Genomic DNA, 20,416 nt, shown 5'->3' on the forward strand with positions numbered 1-20,416 from the left:
CTCAATTTTATTTTTGTTTTCTACTTTTCTCTCTTCTTCAGAGTAAAGAAAATTCGTTTAAATGAAAAGTGAAGCCATCTCCTCATTTCCTCTCCGCTCTCTACCCTGCGATTTTGCATTGCTTTTTAGAAGGCCCTGAGCCTGGGGAGTCGGGGCTATGCCAACGCAGACGCACACCTGTTAGGCGCACGGAACCGGTCTCGGTCCGCAGCCCCTCCTGCTAGACGGACCCGCAGCTGGGGCGGGAGGAAGGCTAGGTGAGCAGGATCCCATAGCAGGACCACCCGCCTGCGAGGGTCCAGGATACGAGGGTCCAGAAGTCAACTGAGGATCCAAGATCTGAGGGAGTGATGAGTCCCAGAATCTGGCGGGCAACTTCCAGAAAGTTCGCCAGGCCCATCTCAAGGGATCTTGAACCCGAATAGTACAGAGTAGCAACCTGGTTGCAAACTACCGAGAAAGTTCTTTCTCTGGAACCGGAGAAAAGATTTGGTAGGGAGCTAAGAGTCTCCAGAGGCAGAGTGAGGGTGCCCTCAGAACCCCCCCCCCCCCATCTCTCTTAAATTCCCAGGGGTTAGACGGTAGAGTAACTCTAGCTATGCCTGAGCGCTGGCCTGTCGGAGGGAGGGGCGGGGAGGCTCCGTGCGCTGCGGGATTCCAAGCGCCTGCCTGCTTCTAGAACTTTTTTTTTTTTTTGAAGGTTTTGCAGAAATTTTTTTAAACCCCGAAACGAAATAATCTATCCAGATCTACACAGTTTTCTGGGAAGCCGTGGCCTAAACACCCTTTCTCGCGCTTGGGGCCGGATCACCGAGTCCTGCCACTTGACGAACTCACAACTCACGAGAACCAACGGTTTCGGGAACCCGAGCTCTTGCCTGGACCTGGATCGAACCTTCTTTTCTTAAGAATAGGAGGTATCGCATCCTGGAACTCAGCCCAGGCCAAACCACAGGATGTCTCCCCTCTTCTGGTGCTCTTTCTAAGTTTACCGGTATCTCCACAGATCTGAGACGCCAAGCTCTCTTTCCACACGCCTGGGCTGGTGTTGTTCATGTAAAGAATGTTACAGAGGGAAGAAGAACAAGACAAAAAACGTTCTGGGCTGAGAAAACCATGCTCACACCGGTAGGATGCCTCTGCGCAGCTTCCCAGGCCACTCTTGCGGCTAGCCTCTGCTGATGTGAGCAGCTGCCCGGAAGAGAGAGAACTGGAAGGATGGATGGCCCAACGGAGCCGCTAGCCTTAGGGAGAGTATGCCCAGGTTGAGGCAACTAGATGAGCCCCCCAACACACACCACACACACACACCCCTCCACCCTCGTGGACTCACGGCAGGTTTGGACACACGGGCAGCGCGCTCACCTCTGACGTTGCCCCCCACCCAAAGGACCCTTTCAAAAAGTTTGGCCTCACAGTGAGCCCTCATAAGCATGTTCGCCTGCAGGCACCATTTAGTGAATGACCTCAAACCCAGACACCTGCAGAGTCCCACGTCGTAGTGTGCACCCTCAACGTTGAGCACATCTGTCTCAGGCACAGAACGCTAGTCCGTCTCCTGGGACCATGGCAGAGGAAACCCAAGACCTCCACTCCAGATGAAGTGGTTGACAGCGAGGGCCCAACTCACACTTTCAGTCTGTCCTCAGCTCAGAATCATTGGCTGCCGGGTCTGCCCCGCCGGTGGGGAGGGGGCGTGTGCACCCAGCCCAGAAATCCTGCACACCCTCATTTCAACCCCATCCATCTCTCTGAGCCACTCCACAGCAGAGGCCCAGAGAAAAGGCCCGGGTGGGGACCTAGGGTGATGTGGGGTTGGGCGCTGAGAATGAGGATTCTGTACCACTGACTAGGAGAAGGGCTGGGGGCATCAATGGGGGGCCTGGGAAGCGTTGACTTTTGCGCTGTTTGCCCGCAGCCTCGGAGCAAGCAGACGCCATCTGTTTGCCGGCTGCGACGCGTCCCGTTTAATTACCCTCCCGGCAGCCTAATAGAGATGATATTAAACTAAATCTTTCTGACATTAAAAGTAATTATCCCCAAACCGGTGGCTCTGGGACGGATTCGCCCCTCCCGCACAGACCCCTTTCCCACCGCTCTGGATTCCGTTAGTTTGGCTGAAACTCTTCACCTGGGAAGGGGCTGGAGGAAGAAGGCGCGGTGGGAGACAGCGTCCCGAAGGCAGGCATGCCTGACACGCGTTTTGCGCTCCAGTGTGGCTCCTGTTCCTGCGTGGACGCAGGCGTGGACGCCAGCACATAAGACATTTTCCTCCAGTCTTGCTGTTTAAGACCCTCAGTCATGCGTGCCGGTGAAAACGGGGAGAAAGACAGCCTTGCTTGCAGTCAGTGTTTCTTTTGAAATGGCCCTTGATCTGGTCTAAGCTAGGACCAAGGGAAAGACACGACTTTGGAATTAGGAAACAAAACAAAACGAAACAACAAACCACACTGCCCACGGTGGCTCTGGGCTTTTGCATGTTCTTCCTGTGAGGGGTCCAGTGCCTTCACTTGCCCTGTCCCACCTTCCTCTATTGAGCCCTATTAACTCACTTGTCAGGTGAGAAACCCATTCCAAGCAGGAAGGCAAAACCGAGGAGCACAAATTTCATCCCTAGCAGGTGGTCTGCAAAGTTCTGGGTTCCACCCGAGGCTCTCCTCTGCACCTGCGGTCCAATCGCTGAGACTTAGCTTCTTTGGGGAAAGAACACTGGGCATCTATTCAAAGAACAGGTGAAGGGCCAACTGAGGCAGGACATGCAGGAGGCACCAACACCAACCGCCAGCCATAGCCACAGCCACAGTCACTGGACAAGTAGGGGTTGCACAGGTTTCAAGGCTTTCTGTTTTGAAGTGTCTCCTGCGTTCAACGCTCCACTAAACTGTAGGTGTGGCATGCTTGCTTAGCACAGAGTGCGAATGGGAATTGCAACAGCCCACTTCAGACCCGAGTGGCTCAGGCAGTGAGGTAACTTGCCTGGGGCCACCATGCTGCTGCATAACCTTAAAAAAGAAACCCAGATCCAAGGCTCAGTCTTAGGCCTTTGTCTCCTCACTTCAATTCTGAGCATAATGTGGGGCTTAGAGGTTTCTTTTCGGCTTGATTTCACTAAATTTGCCAGTTATTCACATAAAAACCGAAAATCTGGCCACGCATGTTGAGTCCCTAGGATGTGCCAGGCTCTGGGGACCAGAGAACAATTACTTGTATTCTTACAAAAGTCACTGGTCAACTAGGCACAAGGTCAGCCAGGCACTGTTGACCTCATGGTGAGAACAGTGGGCATGGAAGGGGCTTCCGGAGGGAACCCTTGATGCGAGCTTCATGTTTCCCAAATAGAAGCTGCCAATGCTTGCTCTCATAAAGTAAACATAAACATTTTGGAAAATTTAGTAGAGTATATTTGATATGTATTTTTGTAGACTGTTTCTATGTGTTCATTTACGAAAATATGCATTTTGTTTATAAGTATAAGCATTTTCATATTAATCAACACACATAATCTTCAAAAAGGGTTTTAAAATATTCAGTTATATAGACTATTTTATTTAGCCAATTATTAGTCTCCAATTTTTGCTCTGATAGCATTGGTACCACGAGCATCCTGTGTGAATGTGACCAATTATTTCCTTAGGATAAATAACTAGATATGAGGTCCAGCCATCAGAAGCCTTCCCCTTTAAAGGCATATGATAGCTACCTGTCAAACAGCCCTCAGAAAAAGGCTAGGACAGGCAAAGTGCTCAACAGATGCATCTTGGGATCTTTTTAATCTTTGCTAATTCAAGCAAGAAAAGCAGTATCTCTCAGGCACTGCAATTTACATTTTCTTAATGTCTTAGTCGCTGCTGTCTTTTTAAAAATAACCTGCATGCATCCTTTAAGACATTAGAACCCGCTCTGCTCTCACTTAGGTGGCTACACACTCAGGCAGCAGCGCCCTCCTTCCTGCCCCCTCCTTCCTGCCCAATGGACTACATTTCTCCATTCTTTGGGTAACTGGTCTTGCTAGTACCACCCTGGGGTTTTAAACTTTCCTTTTAAAGGTAATCATACTTGCCTCTATAAATAGTGAATATTTACAGTGTCTTGCTTAAAGATTTTTCAGTTTTAAACTTCTAAAATCATTTACCTATATTTTTACATTTATTTAACTGACAAATACATTAATTAGCTGTTTTCATTTTCTACCTTTATACATTTAGTTCGGTTGAAATTAATTTCTATGAAAGGTGTGAAGTTTGTAACTTTCCCCCAAATGATTAGTAGGTTATCTATCACAGGACTATGCTGCATGCCCTGTCCGTTTCTCCACCGCCCACACACCAGATCTCAGTGCCCTTTATTGGCCTCAGCACGTGTTTTCCCAGCCTCAGTGCTCTAACTGTACCTGTGTAACATTCAGGAGGGTGGGTCATTCAGCTGATTCCCAATTCTTTTTCGAACTTCTCATGCTCTTTTCGAAATACACTAATCTGAATTAACATTTTTTATAATACAAAGAAAATACTTTTATTTCTGTATCAAAGACTCTAAGGCTAACAGTTGTTGACAAGACACAAAAATGGTTTGAGAAGCTACAGATAATCATTATTGAATTCAATCTCCCTTCATTTTTTTACAGAGCATCTGACAAGCTCCCAAACAAAGCATGATTTGTTCAGGTGACAAAATTATGGTTTCCTTCCATTAGTCCTCAGCTTCTTTCTTTTTCTTCTTTTTCTCTGGACTAGGAACTGCTATGCTGGTGCATGGCTCTTCCTCAGAAAGCCGAATTAACATTTTATGAATTTCAAATCTTGTTAAAAATAAAATAATATTTGCCCCCCCCTTTCTTCCAAGACAGGGTTTTCTGTATAGTCCTGTCTCCTGGAACTCACTCTGTAGACTCAAAGATCTGCCTATCTCTGCCTCCCAAATGCTGGGATTAAAGGTGTGTGCCACAAGGCCAGGCAGAAGCCATCTTTATAAATTAAAGAGAGAGACAGTGCATCTTTACAAGGTGGGGTGTTTTCATCCAAAACATCGACCTTATTCCTAGGGGGACACTTTTGTAAACACCATCCTCCCCCTCCATACTGTTTAACAGATATCCTTGGTATAGTGTGTAGCTATTTAGAACAGAATCTTTTCTCCTGTTACCCCTAACTGCAAATGACATGGAGTTTAAGAAAATTATTTAGATTGTCTTAATCTTGGGACTAGCCTCACTCCTCAAATTCTCTCTTCCATGTAAAGTGTTTTTTTTTGTGTGTGTGGTTGTTTTTTGTTTTTTGCTTTTTTTTGTTTTTGCCCTGAACGAACTAGACAGAAGGGAGGAGATCAGAGGTAGAAAGACCAGGTGATTTGCAGGTCCTCCTGGACTTTGGGGACCAATCAACAGATTGGTGACTTCAGGAATTAGCTCCCAGGGTGATGTTCCAAGAGTCTTGGCTGTGATGTTAAGGCAGGAAAGGAAGGGGAATTTAAGGGGACCTAAGCACAGAGAGGAGCCTCTGGACCTACAGTCCAGTCCAAGTGTCTCTGGTTGAAGTCTTTTACCAGCTGAGTCGAGGGTTCTGGGTGTAAAGGTTGCCATACTCCGCTGACACTGGCACCTCCTGACCTTGTGGGAGTCGCCAGCTCTCTCTGGGCTTGCTTCCCAACTGCCATGGCAGATTGACTGGAGTCCAGCAGCAGCAGCCAGGCCACCATAAGAGGACAGGAAATAGGACTGGCTCCTGGGAAAGATCTGCTCAGATTTTCGACAGGACCTTCCTTCAGAGTGCAGCAAAGAATTGCTGCTTGCCATGAACTCTCAGCCTGTAGCATCCAGGACACAGACCAAACTGAAGAGGGATTGAGGGATTTGGAAAGGAGAAGCCAAATGCATGCCCAGGTCACCTCTCTGTCAGAGTTCATCCCTTCCCTATTTTTTTTTTAACTCTGACCCCCCACACTCCCATTTCCTGTTTTGTCACACAGTAAGTTACTAGTTGGACAAGGCAGCTCCAAATTTCCTGACTTCTTCAGAACCTGCTAGTTGCATCCATCTCCAACTGGAGATGTCCTGTATTAGTTGGTCCAGATTTCAACATGTTGCTCTTTCTGCCCCCCAGGATTCCTTCTGATCCAGCCTCTGAGATGCCTCAACTGTGTCTTGTCAGGGGCAAAAGGGGCACATGCTGATTCTGGGATGCAGAAGGTTCCCACGGGCCTGTGTTGTCATTTCTGAAATCAATCACCCATTTTCTACTCCTGTGGAAGGAATGAAAAGGAACTATCAGAAGGAATTAGAGAAGTGCCCCCCCCCCCAGGGGACTGGCGTGGGAACTGCTGAGAATGCTTGCTTACAATTAGAGAATGGCTCTTCACTACCAGTTCCCTGAGCTAGCCTGCTGGGCTTGGAGGAAGGGACACTTTCTTCGGTGGACTCTTCATTCCTGTGGTACTGCAAATGGCCCCATAGGCCCACAGGGAGTGGCACTATTAGGTGTGGCCTTGATGCAGGAAGTGTGCCAGTGAGGCAGGCTTTGAGGTCTCAGATGCTCAAGCCTGGCCAGTGTGTTACTGTCTCTCCCTGCTGTTTGCTGATTCAGACGTAGAACTCTCTCAGCTACCTCTCCAGCACCATGTCTGCCTGTGTGCCACCATGATAATAATGGACTAAACCTCTGAACTGTAAACCAGCCTCAATGAAATGTCTTTCTTTGTAAGAGTTGCCGTGGACATGATGTCTCTTCACAGCAATAGAAACCCAAACTAAGACTCCTTCTCAGCATCCTGCTTATCTCCACAAGGAAAACCAGGCATCTGGGAGCTGGAGACAGAAAGAACTTGCTCTCAAGTGCCTTTGATTTTGAATCCTAATCTGAAAATTCCCTCCTTCCCCAGAACCCAAATTCAGAAGGATTGGCATAGCTGAACAACCTCCCAGCATACCCTGGTAGTTCAAGATCCAAGAGGGACTCAGGACTGTCTCTCTCTGCCCATGCTTCACATACCATGTTCTGGACATTACATTGACCAGAATACGAAACACAAAGCACCCTGCCCACATAAGCAAGGAAGGAGCAGAACAGCCCAGGGCCACTCCAAGTTCCCTGGGAAGCATAGTCTCAACCCTATATGCCCTCACGGCTTCTATTTGGAGGCTCACGCCAGAGTTGATTCTTTACAAGCCTCCTCCATGGTTGAAGAAAGCATTTTCTTCATCCTGTCCATAACTTCCCAGAGCATGGAAGAAACTCATGAAGAAATTGAATCGTCAAGTGATAGCTAAACATGCCAGTTCCTTACGGACACTTGCTATAGGTAAAAAGTCAGGTCATAATGGAGACTTTACATTAGCCAGTTCATTGCTCTGGTCCTCAGTTTCTCTATCTATAGCATAATGTTCTAAGGACTACAATGTCATGACTAGGAAGACCACAGTTTCTCAATGGATGTTCAGCAGAGTCCTTGTAAAGAATTCACCTCTGCAAAGAAGCAAGTTCCTGGCCACTTCTTCTGACCCCCAAAATATAGAGAAAAGTTTCAGTAAGGCTTGCTGTTTGTTGCTAACTTCCCAGAAAAGCCTTATGCAAATGTTACTAGTGTGTGCCCATGAGAGACAGGTAACATTTGCAAGGCCTGGACACCTGTATCCAGAAGGCAGGCTCTATCCTTATGCTGGAGATAGCTCCCTTGGCTAATTTTGGGATCTCAGACTTCCAGGTTCACCATACACCCCGATGAGACTTACCCAAGAAGTTTTTGACTTTCCATCATGGGGAAAGGGAGACTTTGGGAATTCTCTGGCACTAAAATTGGTGGTTCCATACCACTCCTGTCTGGACATTCTAGGTTAAGGGCAGAGGCTGAGAATCAAGTTTGTAAGAGGGCTTCAGTGAGTGCGCAAGCCAAGGCTAACCTCATTTCCACAGGACAAACACTGGTTTGGCGAAACATTTGGGAACAAACACTTGCTGTGGAGGCAGGCTGAGCATAGGACAGCGGTGGATAGATAGCACAGAGGCGCAGAGACGTCTGCTGTTTATTAGTGCACAGAGTAGGGACTGTGTGTTACTCCTCAAAGGGCAGTTTGTATTCATTCGTAACATCTACTGTCAGTGCCCTGTGCCAGACCCCATAGGTGTGGATCTGTTACAGTCCAGTGGAAAGACCTCTGTGCAAATAACTGTAATATGTGATACCCTCTCTGCCAGTGAAACACGGGGATTAGACGAGGCCCATGCCTTGTGCTGTGGGTTCCAGGTACTTCCTGGGGAAGAAGGGCAATACTGGCCTAAGCTCAGAAGCCAAATGGTCTGTGTTTGATCTGGACCCTTGGTTTACTGGTTGTGTGACCTTGAACAAATGACCTAACCTCTTGGGCCTTAGTTTGAGCATCAGTGAAGCAAAGAAAGCATACAAAGAACAAAGGAGTTGGTGTTATTACACCTCACAATGTCCGGTGTATAAAGGACAATGTTTAAGTAGTCCGGAAGCACCGGCACAGTAACAGGCCTCTGCTGAGCAATAAAACAAGTGACTGCACTTTCTTATCCAGGAAGAATTTGGAAGGTGTGTGTGAGGAAGGAACTTCTAACCCTGAGGGCGTGCAGGACAGATAAGCTTGAGAGCCAGACACAGGTCTTTAGAGATTGACTAAGGTTAACCTACCTATGGGGCTGAAGCAGTCAGGGAGGGCGCTCACCGACGGTAGAAAGCTCAGGGCACATGTGGGCCCACCAAAGCCCATTCCTCTCCATTAGTTATGTGTCCCCAAACCTGCTTCCAAAACTATTCACAGGGTGAGCCCAGGGATGCTATGGAAGAACGGTGCAGCCTCATGGTGGGATGACCTAGGAACTCAACACCAATTCCTTTTTTTCTTTCACTAATAAACGGTTGGTTTTGCTTCAGTAACCACTGGGTACATGCCTGCCATGAGCCAGACCCTGGGCTGGCTCTGGAAGCAAAGATCAAGATATAATTTCTTGGCCTTTCAACATTATTAGGTGAGTTGGAGGTCAGAGATAGAAGTGACTATCTTTTAGTCCTTTTCTGCCAGTATCTCTGTTTAAATTCAGTCAATAGATTGAGCTCCAATGTGCTTGTTGCACGTCGGTCATTTTGCTAGGTCTTGAGGATATGAAGTGATTCTGGTCTTCTGGGGGCTCACAACCGGTGTGAAGGTCATGAACTAAAGTACAGTTTGGGAGACTTAGCACAATGAAAAGGGCAGCACCAGGCAAGACTCACAGCACAGGCATTTGAGCTGTGGTGTGAGGTAGGTTATAGTCAAGAACACAGGTGAGAGGACGCACGGTCTACACAGGAGGTGAGGAATGGAGGCTGGCAGAAGTCTGTGAAGGCGGTACCGTGCGAGGCCAAAGACGACAGAAAGCTACACATTTGGGAAAATTGCTTAACTCAGTGTGTGCTGAGGGCATGGATGGAGATACAGATGGGAAAGGAGGTAGGGTAAGTGACGGGGCTTAAATCCAAACCAAGGATTAGGGTTTTGTTTGGGAGGCATAGGGAAGCTTCTGAGAGGATTGAGGCAAGTGAGAGAACTTTCTGGCAGGAGTGTGGAGAATGAGACCAACTGGGATGTGATTTTATATCCTTAACGAGATGATGAAACTCTGAAGGGCAATACTGGAGTGGGATAAAGGATGAGGAAATGGATCTGGGAGTCCCACGTGCATTAAGTGTTGCTGAAATCCTGGCTCCTCACACATGTTCATGTAATGGTAGCACTAGGAACTTTAGGAATGAATCATATGGGAGCCATGTTGTTTATTAAACATGGCTTTCCTTTTTCTAGCATCCAGCACTTTACTATCAGAAAGTCTTGGTAGTGTGGCTGTGCTTCCCTCGAAGGCAGCACTGCCTAGTTGCTGACCTCCAGGGGTTCAGAGTCAAAGGGATAGATGAAGAACTCTGCCCTGCCCCTTGATGCAGATGGGGCTTGAGAAAATTGCTCTGAGCTTCTGGACTGCCTTTCTTTGGGTTGTCTGTGTCATTTCCCAAAAACTGTCACTCCTCCTGGCCACCACACACTCTAATCCTCTGGGTTTACAAGCGGACAATAGCTCTTCCAACTGCTTTATTGAAATTTCCTAAGGTTTTATCAACAAGTTACTGTTAGCAATTCCCCCCCCCCCACACACACACCTTTTTTTTTTTTTTTTTTTTTTTAGCTGAAAAGCTGTGGTGCAGGAAGCTGAGGTGACTTCCCCAAGGCAGAGTACTAGTGAGTGAATGGAGCTGCTGCCTGCACCCAGGCCATATGACTTCAGAAGATGGACTCTTAAGCACGTAATACTACTTGGTAAAACCAAGAACAACTAACAAATTGTGAAAAAGAGTTAAGAGGGTAAAAAAAAAAAAAAAAGACCATGTTCATTTTAATTGTGATTCCTGTCAGATAAGCTGGGTGCACACCGTTATCTCAGCACAGAGGCAGAGGCAGGCAGATCTCTATGAGTTCCAGGCCAGTCAGGGTTAAACACTAAAACCCTGTCTCAAAATTTTCAGTGGAGGGCTACAATGTGAGTGGTAAGAACTCTTATTGTCTTTCAAAGCTAAGTATTTAAGAAAGCTAGAGCCTTCTCAAATGCAGAGGGAGGTTCAAGGCAAGAGAACTGACTGGTAACATTTAACCATCTTTAGGAGCTTTTAGAGATACAAAAATGTGACTTGATAATAGAAAAATCACACAACTTCAACATCCCGAATAGTCTGATATTGTTTGCTTGATGTAAACGGTGGCTCTGATTTCTTTTTTTGTTAACAGATCCCATTAAGAGTCTGAGGAACACAGACTCCCTTACTGGAAGAACGTACACTTAACTTTTGCATAAGAAAGAGGATTCCAAGAACTGCTCCTGGGGAGAAGGTAGAGGGGCTACAGAACAACGGAAAGCAGGTGGCCAGGCTTCTGAGTCTTTTGCTAAGATGAGGGGACATAGACCAGTCGCAACCCTACCGGAATGGTCATCCCTGGCTTACTCACAGCAGCGGACTGTTGACAACTGCAAGGTGAGGTGAACTGTGAAGTGCTAGCTGAATGTTGTCAGAAAATAGGGGCTGGGAGAATTTCCTCACCTGGTCACACACAGCAGAACTCGGGGCCATAATGGGAAGAAGCCTCTCAAGTGCACACACATGGGAAGACCTCCCACTCCCAAGGATTTTAAGATGATCATGTGAGAAATGGGTGTGGAGGATTACACAGATGTAAACGCAATGCCTTAACTTAGTTGTTTCTGGACTGAATTTAGCACTGTGTCCTTGTGGGATCTAGAACTGGGGAGCTGAATGGGATGGGGTTGTTTATGTATCAGTCAGCGATGCTGCCAATGGAGACAGGTAAAATTCTCTCTGGTACCCTATGAGGAAATGTGCCAGAGCTCTGCAGTCTCTAAACTCTAACCTGCTGCCTGGCATACCCAGGCCAGTACCTCTAGCTTTAACACAACTACAGAGGTCATGTTTTTTAATTTCACTGGCTGAACAAAAACTACAAAATCTTAACCCCTTGCATTAGAAGACTCCACAAGAATGTTCCCAACCAACTCAGGCTGTGAATGATTTTGATTCAGATGAACACCTACCTGTACGCCTCATAAAACTCACAGGGTCAGATCACAGTGGCCTTCTAAACTAGAAGCCTTCCAAAGAACCTGCAACTATTAAAAGGCAACAGCAAACTGACATTGCTTCCGCAACCCTTTAAACCAATTCTTCAAAGACAAGTGGTGCTCCAAGAACACGGGGCAGTGACCTAGACGGGGGCAACTGTAAGCAGCAGACCAAGAATATGGAGGGAATATACTGCTGGCCTCACTCGGGGCCTGGAGGCTGGGAGCTCAAGGAAGTCTAAGAGTAAGAAGACCATAAAAGACACTGTTGATCTTGTGGCGGTAGCAAGTCACTTTAGTGCTGTGCTTATGAGAGAGAACCAAATGCTCTCTGGAGTGAACACTAACAGGAGGCTGAGCCAGTTAGACAGCTTTCCAAGGTAGGACTGAAAAAGGGTTTCTCAACTTCACACACATTCAAGTCACATTTAATAAATTTATGAAATTGGTTTCAGAGTAAAGTCTATATGTTGGTATACAGAAGTAAACGGGAATGGCAGGGAACCATATAATGAAGTCAAATCCAGATCAGATGGAACAGGTTAAACATAAGAGTGAGTTCAGAGACCTTGCTCAACCCTTGCCCATACCCTGGCTGCTGTTTCTGAGTATGGCTTGAGTTCAGGGTTGTGGCTTCTCCCAGCAGCTACAGAACAAGGTCTAGCTGGACAAAGAAGAGCTGTGCCCTAGTACAGCTGCAGTTTCGGAAATGACATCTTGTGGTGCCACTTGATAGGAAGGAAGGAGCAGAGCTGGAGAGGAAGTGCTCAGGTGGAACTCCCCTGACAGTGCGCTCCCTTCTCTTCAGTCAGCTGATAGATGAAGAGGATTAGCAACATCACTTAGAAGAGTTTTGACGTTCTTGGTCGAGCATCAGAGGAAAACAGGTGAATTTTCTGGCCGATATTTTTTGAGTAGAGGGAAAAGTGACCAGAATTATCTTCAGCTTTGGTTAAGTCTTCTCAGAACCTCATAGTGGAACCAGGGAAATACACCTAACACACTTACAAAATAACCAAACTGGGAAGTCAACTCTAAAGATAAAGACCAGAGATGACACAAAAACAGCCACAGAGAACATTTCAAGACTAAAAGGAAATTAATTGGCTGTGAAGATATAAATATTCTTATGAACTACCCCAAACCCCAAACCCATAGATTAACAAAGTCCACATCTACAAATCAAACCCCAGATTACTACATATCAATTCAGGCAACACATGAATTTTAGGCTAAGCCTCCAAATTTGTTCTCTTAAATATATGACGTCTGAATTTTTAGCCAAAGAATGAGATCCCTTTTATTTGGGATATAAATTCAATATCTAATATTAAAACATTCAGAAACTAAAATTATAGAGCAGGTCCGTTATTGCAGGAGAGCCCACAGGGCAGCTGATCAGCTTCTGGCAATAGAGGAGGTGTTTAAAACATCAAGTGACGGCCAGGTATAGTGGGGTAATCCTAGCACTTGGGAGGCTGAGGCAGAGGAAACAAACACCCCACCAAGTGACAAGGTCCCAGATGTCTAAGTAGTAGAAGGGGAGAAGCAGAACTGAGTGCGGTGTACACTGATGGCCCAGCAACTTGGTGGCGGGTGCCTGGGAAGTTCTAAATGCCTCTCTGCAAGCCGGATAACAGCTTCCCACAGCTGGCCAGTAGCAAGACTTAGTCCTGGCACTCTGCACACTACCTCAACGTACCGTGTACTCGACTAGTTCCCCAAGCTGCAATGAAACAAAAGAATTCCTCCAAGATGGACTAAGGCGCCCATGGCAGTAGTATATAAACACCCTGCATATATGTCAAATCAGTCCTCCAACAACATCTCACATGTCATTTATAAAGGAGTCATTTATACTACATACTTCTCTACCCCAAAATGTCTAACTTCCAGGCCAAGAATGTCCTACTTGACGTTTTTCTCTCTGCTTTTTAAAATTAGGTGATAAACTTAAAATCCAGTTATGGACATAAAAAAGCAGAGGTCTGAGCCCTGGCCCAATGACACATATCAAACACACAGCTTCTGATGTCAAGGACAAAAAGAACTGTCCTGGACACTGAAGGGGAAAAATAGGAACTGGAGAGGTTCTACCAGGGCTCACTGGCACTCAACAGTAAACAAGGGTGTTAAATAAGGGTGAAGAGCAGGTATCAATCAGGGGAGGGCAATGGAGTTGTAGTAGTGCTCCATCGTGAGGGCTGGGGAACATATACTCATGGATGGGAAATTTTAAGTAGCTATGTTTATTACTTTTTTCCAGCAATCTTGCAAGAGGCAGAAGTGTGACATTGAATTGAGACGAGCATGTGGGTGGGTTGGCGAGGAGCCCATCTCTTGACGTGTGCCACTGGCTTGTCAGAAGTGGCCGGTTCCACCGCTGAGTCATGTTTACTCTTTTGCTTCAAGGAAAAGGGTTTCTTGAGGGAACAACTTTACCTCCAATAATGACTTATTGGGGTCTAGCTGAGTTACCTGGAAAGAAAGAGAACACACATTCAGTAATCTGGAGCAAGCACTCTGACTTTCAGCATTCCACACATTGGCATGAGCATGTGCAGTGTCTTACTGGATCACAACAATTCTGTGCGGTGGTGGGGTTCTTCCAGGGCTCTCCGAAAAATCATATTCTACAGTCCCATCTAGAAGAGGAGTTAGTACTAACCACAAGGCTACTGCATAGTCTTGATACTGGATACATTCAGCTGGTTAAACAGAGGAATGGCAAGCCTGAGACCTGGACTTGGTGAACTGCTGCTAGCATGGAGGCCTGCTCTGCTGGCTGGGACAGCAACTAAACCTTTGGAGGGACAAGGGCCAGGCACTTCCACTAATATTCCAGGTAGCAAACTACAGACTGGCCATTCTACTGTATCCAGAGAGGATGCCATTATCCCGGGGAGCTCCCTAGGCACAGCACAATCTCCTCATTAAGAGGATCTCTAATTTGGAAAAATGAGGCAACCACATAATATGGCTATATTTTGGAAATTAAAAACATGCTGGGCAGTGGTGGTGCATGCCTTTAATCCCAGCACTCAGGAGGCAGAGGCAGGTGAATCTCTGAGTTTTCACCACAGAGAAACCTTGCTTCAAAAAACCAAAACCAAAAACACCCCAACTACTGAACATAAACAAAATTTTTATTAGATCTCTGCCCTCCCTAAGCCATGGCAGAGATGGCAGGTGAAGGCTTTAAAAACCTAAGAGAAAGAAACACATTTATCAAAAGGGATCATGAGTTCCGCAAGGCTGAAAAATGCAAGGTTAGTGGAAAGCATAAAGGCTTTGAAAACAGGAAGACTGCAGTTTAAATCACAGTGGTGTTGGCTATCGTCTTTGTGGCTCTTGTCAGACTGATCAAAATTAAATGGGAAAAAACATAATTAGCACAATGTCTGGCATAGAGCAGATCAACAAAGCATGCTACGTACGAGAACAACTATAAAGGGAGATGGACATGTGGGCAATGGGCTGCTCTGAGTGTGCAGTGGTTAGGTAATCTCTAGCTAACCTGAAGCTGCTGCTCTGCTATTTGCATGAGCTTTGGGGCCTTGGGCAAATACCCCAGGCAGACAATTTGTCTGTTCAACTCAAGCCACACATAATGTGATGACTCTGCTTTCCTCTTCCAGCAGGAAGGGGAGCCCCTGAGTGTCAAAGACAGACTGGTAAGGTAACGGGGAAACACTGACCTCATCGTATCCAGGAGACTTAACTTGGTATGCTCAGGAGGGTCATTAAAGACACACATCTAACCCTAGAATTCTTTCTGCTCATAAGGAACCCAGGGTGAATCTTGCCCTACTAGTATCTCTTGGGTGCTGGGCAGATGGGCAGGCAAGGTGGAAGGGAGAGCCTAGCTTGCTGTCTGCCTTCCAATGCACTGGGAGGGCAGGCTGCTGGCAAATGTTTGCCTACTTCCCCAATTAACGCACAATACTGCACTGACTTCTGTCAACAAACAGCTATGCTGCCTCTGCTTCAGACTCTGGCATTTTCTGTCCAGCTGCTTCTGCTATTGTTCTTAATTAACATGCCAGAGCTCTTCCGGCATCTTCTACTTTGTTATTTGTGGCTTGTAAATATGATGCTTATTGTGAGACACCAAAATCATACTAGTGCCAGAGCTGTGAGAGCAGGCAGGAAGACGTATTGGCAGGCAAAACAGGCTGGAAGGCTGGAGCATCAGGCCTATGTGGCACCCTACTGGGGTGGTAGACATGCAAGGTAAGAGATTCATAAACTCTTAGTTAAAATTACAGTTGTCACTGATAACACAGTGTCCAAGAAATACTAAATGATTTTCTCTAGTTATTCGATGTGTGGGGATTGGGGTCTGAGAAAGGCAGAAAGAAACATTTCTTGGACATCAATTATGAGCCAGGGACTTCAAACATATTTCTCAATTAGTCCATATTACAACCACCTGCAGAGTGAGACAACTGAGTTTCAATGTTGTTGTCATTTGTTTAAGGCCTTATGGCCAGGAGTCTGTCCACAGTGCCGTGATCACAAAGAGAGAAGCAAAGCTACACTCTACCTACACGACCTCTCTGATAGGGGAGTCAGTTGCTCCTTGGTAGGGAGTGTGGTAGTCAGGTGAAATAATGCTAGTGATGCCTCTGGGACCATCTAGCCAGTAAGTGCCCAGGAGATGGCACAGACACCATTGGCTGAGGTGTTTCTTGGCTAGCAGTCCTAAACTCCTTCTAAGTTGTTCTGGTTGTCTTTGTTTCTGCCCCATAGCCCGGAAAGAATGTTGCCCTTTTCCTTAGGTAATTCCTTCAGTTCTGGAGATCTCGAGCTTCAGGGAGGCCTACAGATAGTGGGCTGGTTTGAAGTAAACACAGCTCTGTTGAGGCATACCCTCTCAGAAGTCCCATAAGAGGCCTTCCAGATCACCCCATTTTGAAGCTTATTTCATTTATTTATGCTTAATGTGTTTTTACTATCTAGTCTTTTATTAATTTTTCTTTTTTAATCCATTTGCTTTGTAATACAGATTATTACAATAGTAGTGTAACTGTTGACAACAATAATAGCCAACAGCTTATAATTTTTCATTATACATCAAATACATTAACTCATTTAATCCTTATAACGGCTCTTGAGCTAGATACTGTTATTTCTATTTGGCAGGCCAGGAAACACGTTTAGAAAGGCTGAGATTTTGCTCAAGGCCACACAGCTAGTAAGCCAGGAATTACATTTGTATTCAGAGCCACTCTCTCTCTCTATCAATCTATTCATTTATTTTGTGCAGATGGGAGCTTCGCCTACATGTATGTCTGTGCAACATGTGTTTGCAGTGCCGACAGAGTCCAGATCCCACAGAACTGGAGTTACAGACAGTTGTGAATTGCCATGTGGGTGCTGGGAAGTGAACTAGGGTTCCCTGGAAGAGCAACCAGTGCTCTTAACCACTAAGCCATCTCTCCAGAGCCCAAGTGCTGAGATTAAGGGTTGTGCCACCACACCTGGCATCATGCTTTTAATACTGCAGTTGCCACCCAATCTACCCTGTGTGTGAGTGCCTGAACTCAGCAATACTCTTGAGTTGGTGTTAATGAGTATACAGATAGCATGATAAAGAAGAATACATTGTAAACCATACGAAGTTTTTAAAATATCATTTGCTCTAAATGCTAGTCTTTTAACTAGTGTTATTTCTATTTTACAAATGAAAACATAAGACTAAGAGATTAAATTAAGTGCAGGGTGGCGGTGGTGGTGCACGCCTTTAATCCCAGCACTTGGAAGGCAGAGGCAGGTGGATCTCTGTGAGTTTGAGGCCAGCCTGGTCTACAAAGCTAGTTCCAGGACAGCTAGGGCTGCTACACAGAGAAAACCTGTCTCAAGAAAACAAAAAAGAGATTAAGTTAAACCCTGCTGTTCCTGAATTAAAATTTTAAAAATAAAAATAGCCTTTTGGTGTTTTACTGCCCAGTAGTATAACTATAGTTAACAATAATGCATTATTTAGTTCTAAATAATCAGAAGAGACATTTTTCACATTTGGCTTTTTAAAATACTGTTTTTATTAATTCTTTGAGCATGTCACAAGATGTATTTTGATCATATGATCTTCTTCCTTAACTTTTCCCAGACTCTCACCGTTTCCCTCTCATTCCGTTCAACTCCCCTAGTCCAGCTTGTGGGGCTGACTACTCCTGCACGGCACTGCTGTGGAGTGTGCTCCATGCATCAGGTGTCACCCCATTAAAGAAAACCAGCAGCAACCCAATGCCAGCAGTCAGAAGGAGTAGGACTTGGTGCCTGTCTCCCCTCCTCCATGCTGGGATTTTGTCTGTCTCGATTTGGCTCCAGTCCTGTGCACACTGTCACGATCACTGTGAGTTTATATGTGCATCTGCACTGTTGTATCCAGAGAGCACTGAGTCTTCCGAGTCATCCACCATCTCCCTCATAGATCCCCGAGACTCGGGGGACTGCCAGAACATTTGTGGCACTACTGCACCAGTAGGCACACCTTGCCAGATGGGCTGTTAATGCAGATTGTGGGGTTTACTACTAGGTGAGACTGATGGTTACTTTTCTCTTCCAGCTGAGTGCACAGTACTCACCAGTGCTCTGAAAGCCACCAGCAGGGAGGAAGCTTCTAGTGAGCACCACCTGGATTCCCCATGATCACTGACTCAAGTACGTGATACAGAAGAGAGATTTTAAAAGATCTCATTATAAGGAAATATTGACGGGGTGATGGGTATGCTAAGAACCCTAATTTGATTATTATGATGTATGCATATATCAAAACTCACAATGGACTCTATAAGAATAGCCCTACAACCCTACTGTTTAGGGGGATCCACTCCTAATAAACTCATTTTCCTTAGGTGTGTGTTTCTATTTTTGAGAATTCCACACACGAGCACTGTATCTACATCATTTCTACCCTCCGACCTCTCCATGTTCCCTCCACTCTCTCAAATTCAGGACAAAGACGGAAAACTTTGCATCCATTGTAGTTTGTAAGCGAGAGAGAACGAGGGGAACTCAGGGGGAAGGGCATGGATTACGTCAGGGGGGGTCTCCTGAGAAACAGCAGAGGACAAGAGAACTGTGGACAGAGGGTCCACGGAAGTGGAGCTGCTGCTGCGGGGCAGAGCTGTGCTCTTCCGGCCCGAAATTCTCAAGACTGGCAAGCAGAAGAGAGCCAAGATGGTGGAGGTAAAGATCATGGGAGAGAGAACTCTTAAGGGAAGCAGCAGGAACTAACACAGCTAATAATGGTTCTTTCTCCTAATTTTGTTGCTTTTCTTCTTCCACCTTCAGAAATTTATCTTCTTGTCCTCACAGTCATTATCATAATAGCAGGTATCACTTAGTGAGCATCTCCCATGAGTTGGGTTCAGGCAGCCTGCATTTATGTCATCTCTTAACTAGTGCTGAAGATGGCCTAGTGAAATTAGTACTAGAGCCATCTTAGAGATAAGTACACCAAGGCTACCTTGCCCACTGATGTAGAGACTATGGTTTCAGAGTCAGGTCTGTCCGATTCCAAAGCTCACTACGATCAAAATGCTCTGGCAAACCAACTTATGAACAGGCTGACTTGGGGAGAGGGAAGTCTGCTGCACTTGGAGGCATCTAAATACAGGCATATTTGCTGGGGATGGTACCAGCTAACAATTTTCTGAACATTTATTTCAAAACAGGCAATCTTTGACATACTTTGCATCTATAAAAATATTTTTATAATAGCTCTCCAATATGGGCAAAATGATTATTCCCATTTTATGAGGAAATTGAGTCACACAGCAGATTAGGTAGTTTGTCTAAAGTATAAAAACTATTAAGGGCAGAGTAAGAGAGTGAATCAAGGCGATCTAGCTTTGGAATCTACCCAGTTACTAGATTCCATGGCTAGAGATGTTCCTGAGAGTATCCATATGGAGAAAGAAGTTGGAAGAGTTTCCTTCAATTCAAGCTTCCAGGATACAAGACCTTCACTTTAAGAATGGCAGAAGGTCAGAGGTCACTAAAAAAATCCTGAAATGTTTATAAAATACGAATACAAAAACCCAATCTAGGTCTGTCTTTTGCCATTTACCTGGGACTTTACTGAATTATTGACTCTCTAAATCAACAGAGAACGAACATGTTGGGATTCCTTGGGGGAGGAGGAGTGTTCTTGGAGAAGAGGCAGTTTGTCTTTATAGTTAGAAGAGAGAAGTCAACCATCCTGACATTTCCTTCATTGTACTTGGGAAACCTGAATGGGCATATTTTCTCATTAACACGACAGTTTAGCAAACTGGCTTTGTAAAATGTTTATGTTAGCACAGATGGGACATGGGCCATTACAGATTTTTTTCATAGCTGCACCACCATGTCTCTCAACTGTAGTAAAGACACGACACTGTAAACATAATGTTACTACTAGACACTATTCAAAGGGGAGCTTAATACTAAAAAGAGCATCAAGGATACTTGCAAGGTACTTTACAGTTCGTGAGGAATTGACATAAACAGCTCATTCACACAGGTAATATGATCAGTCTCTGTTTTACTTGATTTTTTTTTTTAAACTTAGGTTTGCTTTTAGTTTGGCATCAAATACAGGAAAGTATGGATCTAATATCTTACATAGCAGAGCTGCCAGGGAGCATCAACTTAAACCCTAGCCTTCTGTGCTGTTCCTTAGAACTTTCCAAAGTCCCTAGATGACAAGAGTTCTTTCTCACTCTTTGAGTTATAGCCTTTGGGTCCAATGAGCAGGAATGGAAAATAATAACGTTTTTCAAACATATTTCCTATTTTAAGATAAAAAGTGCACT

General features: G+C 45.5%; 1 protein-coding gene across 1 annotated transcript in view; it reads right to left on the reverse strand.

Moving 5' to 3' along the window:
- Window positions 1–12,024: 12,024 nt before the first annotated feature.
- Faf1 (Fas associated factor 1) overlaps window positions 12,025–20,416 on the reverse strand; it is a 298,559-nt gene continuing 290,167 nt past the window's right edge. The window contains exon 19 of the mRNA XM_041652128.1: window positions 12,025–14,090. Within this exon, the coding sequence (XP_041508062.1) occupies window positions 14,007–14,090 (84 nt within the window). The 3' untranslated portion in view covers window positions 12,025–14,006. The remainder of the gene's footprint in view (window positions 14,091–20,416) is intronic.

The sequence above is a fragment of the Microtus oregoni genome, unplaced genomic scaffold (genome assembly GCF_018167655.1).
Source record: "Microtus oregoni isolate MIOR12 unplaced genomic scaffold, Mior012 000005F_ref0000423, whole genome shotgun sequence".
Lineage (NCBI taxonomy): Eukaryota > Metazoa > Chordata > Mammalia > Rodentia > Cricetidae > Microtus > Microtus oregoni.